The sequence below is a fragment of the Nyctereutes procyonoides genome, unplaced genomic scaffold (assembly GCF_905146905.1).
Source record: "Nyctereutes procyonoides isolate TBG_1078 unplaced genomic scaffold, NYPRO_anot_genome, whole genome shotgun sequence".
NCBI lineage: Eukaryota > Metazoa > Chordata > Mammalia > Carnivora > Canidae > Nyctereutes > Nyctereutes procyonoides.
The window spans coordinates 25,164,156-25,177,105 of NW_026575126.1; the positions used below are offsets into that span (position 1 = coordinate 25,164,156).

The 12,950-nt window shown below is 34.4% G+C and overlaps 1 protein-coding gene across 1 annotated transcript in view; it reads right to left on the minus strand.

Annotated features, from left to right (window-relative positions):
• The window catches only part of DPYD (dihydropyrimidine dehydrogenase), an 802,527-nt gene that overhangs the window by 15,194 nt on the left and 774,383 nt on the right, over nt 1–12,950 (minus strand). The window contains exon 21 of the mRNA XM_055340016.1: nt 7,375–7,518. Within this exon, the coding sequence (XP_055195991.1) occupies nt 7,375–7,518 (144 nt within the window). The remainder of the gene's footprint in view (nt 1–7,374; nt 7,519–12,950) is intronic.

A 12,950-nucleotide genomic window follows, 5' to 3' on the forward strand; every position in this document is an offset into this window, starting at 1 on the left:
CTTGAGTTAATTTTATTGAACAAAATGCGAATGGAGAGTCACCTTAACCTACTACCTCCTTCAACCTGTCCATTCTTAACATAACTAATAGTAGGTAATATTTATTTAAGATATATTTGATGCAGGCTAAAAGCACTTCATACATTACCTAATTTATAACTCCATAAGGCAGACCCTTTTATTTTTTCTGTCTCACAGATTAGCGAATTGAGGTAAGTTCACTCAGCTACAAAATGGTAGTGCCATAATTTGAACCCAGGCAGTGGGACAGAGTAGCTCCATGCTTAATTCAGAAAACTCTTCCTCTGTAAATGTAATCTATGAAAATCCTATGACCTTTGCTATGTATTTCGGTGAAAGAAAACAGGTTAAGATTTTTTCTTTAAACATGGCTACATATGAAAATGATACTGGTAAGTATAAATTCGGTTTCAATAAATGTATATGGCATGCAGTAGGTAGAAAATCATAAAAGATGTCCTTTCTCTAATGTAAGATGACTTAATGTGGTATCCGAACTCTATCCCCAACCTACTTGTCAAAGATATAGCCTCCAGCATCACACCCTTTCTGGTAGCTTTAGCTCTTCTCTCAGAGCACATGGACTCATGCAAACCTCAATTATCCTAACAAGTAAAAAAAAAAAAAATTAACCTTTCCCTCTATCCTATTTTCTCTTCCTGTCACTTTCCTTCTGATCAAGTTCAAGGTTAGAAAATAATATATTCATACACCTTGTTCAGAAAAGAGTATTCCATACACCTTGTTCTTACTTTTTCAAACTTTATTAATTCTTCAATTTACCACCTCCTGGGTTCTATTTTTCACCACTCAACTAAGCTGTTCAGGCCAAGACAAGCTAAAATATGAAGGGTGTGAAGGTTATGCTGAGGAATTTACCTTAAGGTGTGGGAATCTTAAGTAAAAGATTAAAAAAAATCAGCTTTGCATTTTTCAAAGAATACTCATAATAGTTGGAGGTGTATTAGGTAAGAATGACAAAAGAAGGCCAGTTAGTAGAATATTTCAAAATTCCATGAAAGAATGTGTAAAGAACAATATTAAGATCTCCTTGGAAGGAAAGGACAGAAGAGGAGGGAGACATGAGAGATAAAAATGATAGATGTTAGTGAATGTCTTATGATCCCATTGACAATGGGATGAGCAATAGGACAGAGTCTAGGCTGAATTTCAGGTTTTCAGGCTTAGGAAAGAGAGTGGTCCTCAATGTTGTTCCCTGAGGCACAGAATTTAGGAGGGAGAGCAGTTTGGATGGAATGATAGTCAGTTCAGTTTAAAGTGTGATGGCCTTTGTGCTCCTTGTTTAGACTGTCTAGATGGAGGTATCCAGAGAATAATGAGTGGCCCAGGTCTGAAGTATAGAAAAGAGACAGTGATGGAGAATGTTTGAGTCAACATATAGGAAAAGTCTAAATTATAAAGGGAGAGGATATAGAAATTACGAAGCAGAGAGATGAATACAGACATCATTATCATTAAGCAAATTTTGAGAGGTTAAAAACTTGAATGTAAAGCCAGTCATGCAATTTATGATACATTTGGTCACCGAGTCATAATTTGAGAGATAGAAGGGGGCGTTTTAAAATACAAATATTGAGATCTTGGTATGATTGTATTTTTGGGGAAAAAATAAAGCTATGGTCATACTTGATACTTTAAAGTAACAAAAATTTTAGATTAATTAGTCAAATGTAAATATGAAAATCCTAAAAGAACTAGATGGGGTGAATATTTACGATCTTACAGTAGAAAAAGTTTAGACTAAGCAAATAAAGAAAAAGAGAAATCACAAGATAAGCTTTTGTATGCTATAATTACATAAAGTTAAAGCTGCTGTATGTATATATATAACACTACAAATTATGAGACAAATGGTAATATATAAAAAGCTTATAAATAATCTGTAAGACAATGATAAATATTCCAACAGAAAATTGGTCAAAAAATGAGTAGTAAATTCACAAAAGAAGAAATGGTCCAAAAATATATAAAAACATGCCAATCTCACTATTATTAGACACTCAAAATTAAAGAAAAAAATTAAACATTTTTTTTACTGTTGCATTGATTAAAATTAAAAATAAATCCATTGCTGATGGGTGTCTAAAAAAATGGGCCCTTCTATATTTTTTGGCGGAATATAAATTTGCACAGTCTTTCTGGAGAGCAATTTAGTAATACATATCAAAAGGCCTAAAATTTCATCTGTAAGTTCTCTTGAGAAAACAATAAGATGTCTACACAAAGATTTTTATACAGTGATAATTATAATAGCATTATTTGTATAAAATTCTGGAAATAATTTAAAGGTTCAGCAATAGGTTACTTGTTCTTCTTTCTCCAAGATTTTGTTTAAATTCCAATTAGTTAACATACACTGTAATCTTAGTTTCAGGTGTAGTATGTAGTGATTCAACACTTCATAAAACACCCGGTGCTCATCATAACAACTGCCCTCCTTAATCCCCATTACCTACTTTAACCCATTCTCTCCGCTCAGCTCCTTTCTAGTAACCATCATTTTGTTCTCTATAGTTAGAATCTGTTTCTTGCTTTTCCCCTCTCTTTTTTCTCCTCCCATGTTTGTTTGTTTTGTTTCTTAAATTCCACATATGAGTGAAATTACATGGTATTTGTCTTTCTCTGACTTATTTTATTTAGCCTAATATTGTCTAGCTCCACCCACATCACTGGAAATGGCAAAATTTCATTCTTTTGATGGTTGAGTAATATTCCATTGTACATATGTACCACCTCTTCTTTATCCATTCGTCAGTCAAGGGACATTTGTGCTCTTTCCATGTTTGGCTATTGTTAATGCTGCTATAAACAGGTGCCCCTTTGAATCAGTATTTCTTTTTTTTTTTTAATTTTGCTTTAGGATGAAATGTTCTGAATAATATGTTAAGTCCATCTAGTCCAGTGTCATTCAAAGCCACTATTTCCTTGTTTATTTTGTGCTTAAATGATCTGTTCATTGCTATAAGTGGAGTATTAAAGCCCCCCTACTATTATTTTCTTATTATCAATGAGTTTATGTTTGTTATTAACAGTTTTATATATTTGGGTGCTCCTACATTGGGGCATACATAGTTACAATTGTTAAATCTTCTTGTTGGATAGACCCTTTTATTATTATATAGTGCCCTTCTTTATATCTTATTATAGTCTTTAGTTTAAAATCTAGTTTGTCTGATATAAAGTATGGCTATTCTGGCTTTCTTTTGGTGTCCATTTGCATGATAAATATTTCTACATCCCCTTACTTTCAGCTTGCAGTTGTTTTTAGGTCTAAAATTAGTCTCTTGCAGGCAGCATATAGATGGGTCTTGTTTTTTTATCCATTCTAACACACTATGTTTTTCAATTAGAGTATTTAGTCCATTTACATTCAGAGTAATTAATGATAGGTGTGTATTTAGTGCCATTTTATTAGTTGTGTTTTGTCATTGTTTCTGGAGATCTTCTCTGTTTCACACTTTTAGTTTCTTCTTTGCACTCCAGGAGTCCTCTTTAATATTTCTTGCAGGGTTGGTTTAGTGGTCATGAACTCCTTTGGTTTTTGTTTGGGAAACTCTTTATCTCTCCTTCTTTTCTGAATAATAGCCTTACTGGATAGAATATTTAATAGCTGCAGATTTTTTCCATTCAGTATGTTAAATATATGTATCACGGTACTTTCTTCTAGCCTGCCAAGTTTCCGTGGAGAGATCTGCTGCTAACCTTATTTGTCTTTACTTGTAAGTTAGGGACTTCTTCTCTTCTGTCTTCCTTCTTTAATGATTTTTCTTTATCACTATATTTTGCAAATTTAATTACAATTATGTCTTGGTGTTGGCCTGCTTTTGATTTTGATGGGAATTCTCTGTGCCTCCTAGATCTAGATGGCTGGTTCCTTCCTCTGATTAGGGAACTTTTTTAGCCATTATTTCCTCAAATAAATTTTTTGCCCCCCTTTCTCTCTCTTTTTCTGAGACTGCTGTAATATAAATATTATTACATTCAATGGAGTCACTGAATTTCCTAATCTATTCTCGTGTTCCATAATCCTTCTTTCCCTCTTCTTTCCAGCTTATTTTCCATTATTTTATCTTCTATATAGCTTATTCATTCCTCTGCTTCTTCCATCCTTGTGCTCACTGTATCCAGTCTGTTTTGAATCTCAGTTATTGCATTTTTCATTTCTAACTGATTGTTTTTTTTAATTCCTTTACTTCTCTGGTAAGCGTGTCCCTGAAGTCTTTCATTCTTTCTCAAGCCCAGCAAGTATTTTTATGATTATTGCTTTAAACTCTCCATCAGACATATTAACTTATGTCTATTTCAATTAGGTCTCTGGCCATTACCTTATCAGTTGTTTCATTTGGGATGAATTCCTCGCTCTTGGCATTTTTTCTCCATTTCTGCCCTTTTCTCTGTGTTAGAAAAGCCCATTATTTTTCCTGCTCTTGAGAGAAATGGTTTTAAGAAGAAGAGGTCATAGAGTGTCCAGAGCCTGGTGCTTCAAAAAGGGTCTCTGGTGTGTGCTGTGTGCACTCTACTGCTGTGCTTTGGCTGCTCTATCCTTTAGGCCAGTCTTCTGCAGAGGCTTTCCTTCCCTGCAATGGGCAGTGTTTAGTCCTTGGCCAGAGTGCAGGGAGTTATAACTAGGTGTGCTCTGGTCTGCTTGTTAAATGATACCTCATACGACTTCCATTAGAACTGAAGCCCTGCAGAACTCTTTGGTCGGGAGATGTGGTGTGGGTAAGAGTTTCTGCTGCTTTTCTGGGGAAGGAACCTGTCATGTGGAGACTGAGGCAAACTTGACCAAGACGGCAGTACTGTCATAGCACAGGGGTTGTGGGACCTGGTGCAAACAGGTTAGGCAGTGAGTTTTGGACCTGCGCTGTTTACTGCAGATGCTTCTGTGTTTATGCTGAGTGGGTGTGGAGGAACACGGCACCAGCCAGCAACTTTGTCCTCAGAGAGGGGTCTCCATGCTTGCTGCTCTCAGGGAAGCACTCTCCCTGAGAAAAGGGAATAATCTTCCCCACTGTGTGTCCCAGGCAGTTTTCAGATCACTGTTTCCACACTGTCTGCCTCTGGGTTGTTTGCCTGCCTTCTCTGCAGAACCAGCACAGTGCCCTCTGGGCTCTAAGTTACTTTTAAAAAGTTAATAAGTTCATATTATAAAATACTGTGTAACCATTACTTTGACATAAAAATGATATATAAATTATTGTGGAGTTTTCATGTACAAAATGTAAGAATATTTTATGTTTATTTTAATATATTGTATTTAGATATAAAAAGGATTAGAATTTTATAAATCTAAATTTTCACAGTGATTTAAGATTATGGGTAATTTTTATATTACTCTTTGCACTTTTAACATTAGAAAAAAACCAAATGAAACTATGGAATGTTGGAGAGAAGAATTTAACTTTGCCCAGTAATATCAATTCCAAGACATTGAGACCATGATCTGAGACAAAGTCAAGAATCAGATGCTTAACTGACCTAGCCACTCAGGCGTCCCTAACTTGCACTATTTTTAATAAGACTTATCCCTCCTTGATACTTTAAAAAATGTTTACTTACTTTCCTGACTTCATATGTTTCTTTGGTTTATTTAATTCTGCTGAGTTTGATATTTTATTTGGATTAGTGATCGACCAGTTTGAATTCAACTCTAGTAGGTTTTTCTTTGTTCTGTTTTTGTCTTGCTTTTAGGCTATTAATATATTCCCTGAAGGAATAAAAGACTAGAAAAAGTCAAAATGCTCTTATAATCACCTTGCACTTCTTTTCCTTCAAAGATACATAATATCTTTCTTTTACTTTTTGTATATGTATGGAAAAGATGAGATATTACGTTTCATTCAAGTTAGTTTAGAAGAGAGATACAAGTGCGACAATTCTCACTTAACCCCAAATCACGTGATAATAATCATTGCCAAACGTGGGAGGGTGGAGGCTTGTAAAGAGTTGAAGGATCTGGTCTTCTCTTTATCAATAGTGTCCAGTTCATTCTGTTAGTAGCACACAAATAATGTAAAGGAAACAGCTCAAGAGAGTATTTGGGGCTATTATGCTGTTAAATGTCCCAAGTGTTCACTTTATTTGGAATTATGGTATTGAAGTGCTGGTAGAATTTGTGTTCAGACACTTCTATATTTCCTTTCAGAACTCTGAATCACTGAAATTTTGCAACAGCAAGTGTAAACCCCACTGCTTTTGACATAGGACACATCCTTTTTTCTCTCCTAGGTAGAGGAGATTTTTTAAGGGTTCTAATTCCTGGTTGACAGCTAAAGATGAATTTCTGGGAGGTTCCCCTGAGAGGTCCTAAGAGCAAGCTTTTCAGCTGATGCTTCAAACAGAAAATGGAAATGCAGGAGGAGATTGTCATTAAATAGGGAGAAGACTACGTTTCAGTAACTGAAACCACATTCTGTGATGGTGATTTCAGAGAGAATGGAGTCCTATAACACCTCCCTTTTCTTTCATTAAGACAATTCCATCTTGGGGAAGGTGGGCAGGATAGAAGCAGGTTTGGTTACGACAGGGCAATCTGAGGGATCTTTGTAGTGACGGAAGTCTTGTATCCCAACTGTGGTGGTGGAAAGAGGAAACTATACATGTGGTGGGATTGCACAGATATAAACACACATGTTTGCATACATATGGACATGCGCATACAAATAAAACATTTAAAAATCTGAATAAGATTAGTAGATTGTACCTGTGTCATTATCCTGGTTGTGATAATTGCAACATGCTACCACGGGGGAAACTGAGCACAAGACCTTTCTGCATTATTTCTTACAACTGTATGTGAATCTGCCTCTCTCTCAAAATAAAAAGTTCAAGAAAAGAGAATCAAGAAAAACAACACACCCACAATTCCATTTGAATGGTAATTCTTGCTATTACCCAGAAAATAGTCTCTTGACTCGCCAATTCGTACAGGCTTTCCAGAGCCTGAACCAGACAAAGTTTGTCCAAATTGATAGTATGTTGTATATTAATAATTTAGTTGTATTACATAACTAATATATCTCTTGGATTTAATTGTAGATGAAGATAATTTTAAAATGACTATGAGAAGACAAAGAACTGACCTTAATAGTATTTCCTGGCCCATTTAATACATACAGAAATTTCCATGAAACACATACTTGAAAGTATTCTAAAAAGTATAAAATATACAAATAAAAGAAGCTACCCTATCACCATACACAGATTTTTAAAAAAACTTTCATATTTTTAAACAAAATAAGTGATACATTTAAACAGTAAATAAACATTTACATTATACTGAGCTATATAGTATATTTACGCAGTAAAATATATATACGGCTTAATTTTTACCTTGATGGTGGGTATAGGCTTTTTGGGGATAAAAAGCTTTCTCTCAAGTGGTGGAAAACCTGCATTTTGTTCTTTCTGTCTAATCTTGTTCTCTGCTATGATTTCCTTGCGCTGCTCAAGATAAGGTCCAAAACTTGGCAGTTTCTAAAAGGAAAACACACAAATAAGAAAACGTGTTAGCTCACAGAAGAGAAAAATGTGAGGATATTAATACATAAGTATTATCAACAAACAAATGTGTGCTTTGAAATTGTTTCTTATATACTGTAACAAGGGCTTTCTTTATTCAAGAATCATTAGTCTTATGGGTATCATATTCCACTAATTATTAAAAAAGAACTCAAGAGTACAATATTTTTACCAAGTATATATGTATTAAATATTCAAATACTAATTAAATACATTTCTAAATGGAATAAAGTTCACAATGGTAAACCAAATCCATTCACTTAAAACAATAGCTATTAGTTAGACCATTTGTTTGGTTTGTATAGACAGAAGGTAAAGCCTATTGACGCTTTTTTCCTCTTCAACAGGTTTTTAGCACAATATAGACACAGCCATAGTCCCTGACAAATGCTTTTGTCAATAGCAAAGGTACTTTGCCAAAGTTCTAATCTGTATCTCTATTTTATTGTGTTCAAATTCTTACTACATCTCTTTAAAGACTGTAACTAATGTTGATTGCAATTTACTGGAATAGCTGAAAAACAAAATGGTAAAAATATTGATTTCTCTGTACAGAAAATAAATTTTATTTTGCATCAAGGAGGCAAAAATAGAAATGAAAGGCAGAAGAAATATCATAGTGCTTAAACAAATTCCATCAGTATTCAAAATCACATCATGGAGTTTTAAATCTCAAGGTTATTCAACTGTACTTTACAAAGTTCATTTAGAAAGATACCTGGGTGTCATGGAAAAATACTAAGTGGTTTCAAGTTAACAGGAATATGCCCTCATACTATTCATTATCCCACAATTATTTCCTCTTCAGTTTTGTCCTTCTCCTCTTCCGGAACTTTTGATCTTCACTTTTACTGACACATAATGCTGGTGATAGACACCACTGAATTCCAAATGTTCCATGTCTGCCTGTAACCTAGAATTGCTAGGTCTCTTTTCTAAGACTGCAAAAACACCCTTTCTCCTTTCTCCCCCCGCCCCCCTCATACAAAATAAAGCCCATTTATCTAGCTGATAGAGACTTGGAAAACTTCAGCACTCCAAGGTCATCCTGATCTCTGACCTAGCAAATACTTCGGTGGAAAAATCACACTTGTTTCAAAAGACTGGCCTCCACCTGCCAGGCTGCATAATGCCCCCGGAAAATTAGTTCTCTGGTCTTTTAGAGGTGTTAGCAGGGTAGGTAAGCTAAACTTAACCCATGCTCCAGTTCAGCCAAACTGCCACTGAAAATTTATATTAGCAGAAAATTTATATAAAATTCATAGTAGCAGTTCTGCTAACATATTATTTGGAAATATCTAAGATTGTTACTTCCATTATCAATTTACTATAGTTATATCAACAAGTCGAGCAAATGAAGCAATGTTATGAATACCAAATTGTTTATATACAATTAAACCAGAACCATATACTTCATCCCTATATCTCGATGCCTTCCTACATTATAATTATAATGTGATGATTTCAGTAACATGAAAATAATCTGATGAAAGGACAGAACATAGTGTATCTATTTTACCATAAAATACATGATGCTGTCTTGTTAGAAAGCATAAAATAAGTGAGTATAATGTAGGAAAGGTAATGCTTGTTTGAAATGTCCTCTTATGAAATGACTTTTTCCTGGGGCAGATGAGGTTTAGGGATTATATCTGATGCCAAAGAAATGCCCCTGGGGTTCTGATAACACCTCATAAGGTGGTAAACACATGCCCACATGACATAATTCTCAGAGTATCACCTTCTCCACACTTCTCATATATCAAGGGCACCTAAATCCTAATCTTATATTCTTGAAGATTATCAAAAATTGTTAAATGTTGAGACAAGTGACCTCTGGTTTTAGCAGATCCCTCGTGGTGGCAAGCTCAATGAAAATCTGAACCATTACCCTGATTCTCTGATTCTTACCTACTCAACATTATCTAATTCCATGTAAGAGTTCTGTAAATGTTATTCAAAAGAAATCATTCCTGGGACTTTTTGATCTATCTTCTTTTAAACATAAACCAGAGGATATGTTTCCCTCACGTTTAGAATATTCTTTATCGGAAAGGAGAGAAATAAAGTAGTTAAGTTTAAACTGGGATACTTACTAATTGCTCCAGTGATAGTAATAATAATATTAATGATAACAATAATATTTGAAAATCCCTTGGTGCAGAACAGAACACAGCTTGAGTAAACATCTACCAGCCTGATATCTTCTGTAGGTATTTTTGCAGTGGTTGACCACATTTGCCATATTTAAATTATACTGCCTTTCTATGGCTAACAGGGCTATGATTATAATGTGCAAATCTTTTATAATCGGTCCTAACAAGAGGCTCTCAATGGAACATAAAGATTCTTATAGGATTTTATTCGTGTATTCGTTAGAAGAATCAGTGGAAAAGAAGGAAAATTAATGCTAATTTTTTCTTTAAATTGAAAGCACACCCGCATGAGATACCAGTGACTGACCCCACAACCTTCCACCATTCATCTCCAAGTCAAATAGGTCCATTTGTGTGTAGTTTCTCACTGCTCTTTGGAGGTCCCAGGGGCCAAGGTATAGTACCAACTTCTGAAACACTGAGGATGCCATAGTGATTTTGCTTTCTGCAAATTAGTATAAGAAAGTTTAGTGCTTTTAAAAAAATTACTGTTATAGGGGCACCTGAGTGGCTCAATTGGTTAAGTGACCGACTCTTAACTTCGGCTCAGGTCATGATCTCAGGGTCAGGAGATCCAGCCTCAAGCATCCAGCTCCGTGCTTCGTACAGAGTCTGCTTGAGATTCTTTCTCTCCTTCTCCCTCTGCTCCTCCCCCTGCTCATGCTCTCTCTCTCTCTCTCTAAAATAAATAAATAAAATCTCTTTAAAAATTACTTTGATACCTAGTAAGATGTCTTTACCATATCTGAGTACTGAACATTTTAAAAGTTAAGTTTTCAGAAAATACAAAGATCAATTCTCTCCTGCACCAGATGACCACCTTTACACATACTACATTTGGGCATATATTTGTGTTCTGATCTTGCCAAAAAAACAACTAAAAAAAACAAACAGCAAAAAAAAAAAACTAAGAAAGAGTGAAGATGAATGCATAGTTAGCCAGTGTGTATGTGCGCAATCAGTGATGATTAATAAAGCATTTAGTTCAAATCTCTGCCTGAACATATAGTTAATTGATTTCCTATTGCAGGAGGAGAAGCAGCAGAGCCTGACAGAGCCAGCAGCAGGAGCTTTTCCTCTTCATTCATTATTTTCTTACAGAAAAAGTTGTAGCCCGCGGTAACTCAGAGAGGTTTTGAGCGTCATGCTATATTTCTTAAACAAAGAAAAAAGAAGAAAAAAGTTCTTTAGGACTATCAAAAGCTGCTTTGTAACTGATGAACTGAACAAAGCTCAGAAATGGTATGCTTTTTGTTTCAATACTTTCTCCAGGGATTCATCATTGATGAATTTGTTCTTACCAGAAAAGCTAAATCCTACTCATTTAAAGATAACAGTATCTCACACTAAAACTGTCTCTATCCAGATATAAAAAGCATTACATTGCCGATAGAAAAGTGACAACATAATGAATCAACAATGATATCTTAAGCCAGCAAAGCTTTAAGGTAAAGCAGTCTATTTGGATTATAATTTATTCATGGATCAATCTAAAGGTAATTGAGCATATTATGAAGTAGAAAAGGGTTCTTGTTTCTAATAGAGGCAGGTACTGGTATCTTCCAGTTTAAATTGCATAATTTTTATGAGAATGGCAGCAAGTTGGCTAATAGCACTGGTGTATAGTGCTATAATGGATCAACTCTATTTTCCTAATCATACTGTCTTATCTGATTGGAAACAATAACAGCAAGAAAAGTAATTACTTTGATAGTCAGATGGTAATAAGTTAAAAGATAGAAGGATTTCAGGTTTATACTGAGTGCAATAACCATATATGTGCATACACACACATATAAAGATCCACATATACACTAAGTACAATATATATTACACTCAATATAAACCTGAAATCCTAATATATATACATATAAAATTGTATGTGCATATGTGTGTATATAAATGTGTGTGTTCATGTACATGTGTGCAAATGTATACACTGACAAAGGATAAGGTACTATGTTTCACAACTAAGAATTGACTTTTTTTTTTTTTACAAAAAACATGTCCACATAAGACTTAGTTACACTATATTTTGCCATTTATGCAACAAATATAATATCAAATGCTGGTTCTAGATCAGAAACTATCCTGTACTACATTACAGGTTAAATAATTTACATATGATATGTGTACATTTAACATGGTCATAAATTTTCTAAGTATTCCTTGCCATATATTAAGGGTACTGTCAGATTGAATTACATATTAAGTATTTCTTGTTATTGCAGTTATCAAAAGGAATGCTATACCAAACTTCTTGGAAAACTGATCTCAATCAAATGATCATAAATTGGAGAAAAGAAAAGGAAGAAAATAAAAATAAAACTTCAAAGAGTTGCTCTATAAAAAACAACAACAACAACAACAACAACAAAACAAAACAAAACAAAAAAACCTCTCAGGAAGGTAGTGGAATACTTTTTAGATACTTAAAATAAAAAATCTGGGTACAATGGCTAGGAACATGAGTTCTCTGAGTGTGTTTCTAACATATCTTAATTTCAACCACTGTGTGCTCAGCATGATGTAAGCATGGGAGACAGGTGAGAGGTCTCTGTTCTGTTCTGTCCAAATTCAGTTACTTTTCTTCCTCCCTTCTCTCAATTACAAAAGTACTCAACTGCTTACATTTGATCCTGATTTTTATTTCAAAATCTGCTCTAGCACGGCTTAGAATCAGAAACTCAGAGTTTTCCCATGAGTAATTGGCATGTAATGCTTAATCACTTGTCACTTACAACAGTAAGCATTTTTTCATGATATTATCAAATTTGGACAGTAGAAAACAAAAAGCAAAGGACTTATCTACATTTTATCATAATACTACATGGTGGTGCCCAGTGGTGTAAATGGTGATACTGGAGCTGGACATGCAAAATACCTGAAAATAATGACATATAACTATTAGTTTAGTCTGATAAATTTAAGAGTACAAGTTTTGATAAACCATCTGATGTCTGAATCAGTCAAAAGCAATGACAGTTCATGCGTCTTAGTGAAAGTAGAAAGCCAACATTTGCATAGTGGTTAGGGTACTGATTTAGAAGTCAAATTTGCATTAAAATCACAGTTTTATACTCATTAGCTGTGTGACTATGAGCCAATTACTTAACCATTCTGCTACTAATTTTCCTTATCAACGAAATGAGAATGACAGTATCTAACACACGATGTTGATATAAGCATTAAATAGAATAATATTTGTAAAGTGCATGCCTGCCAATTTAT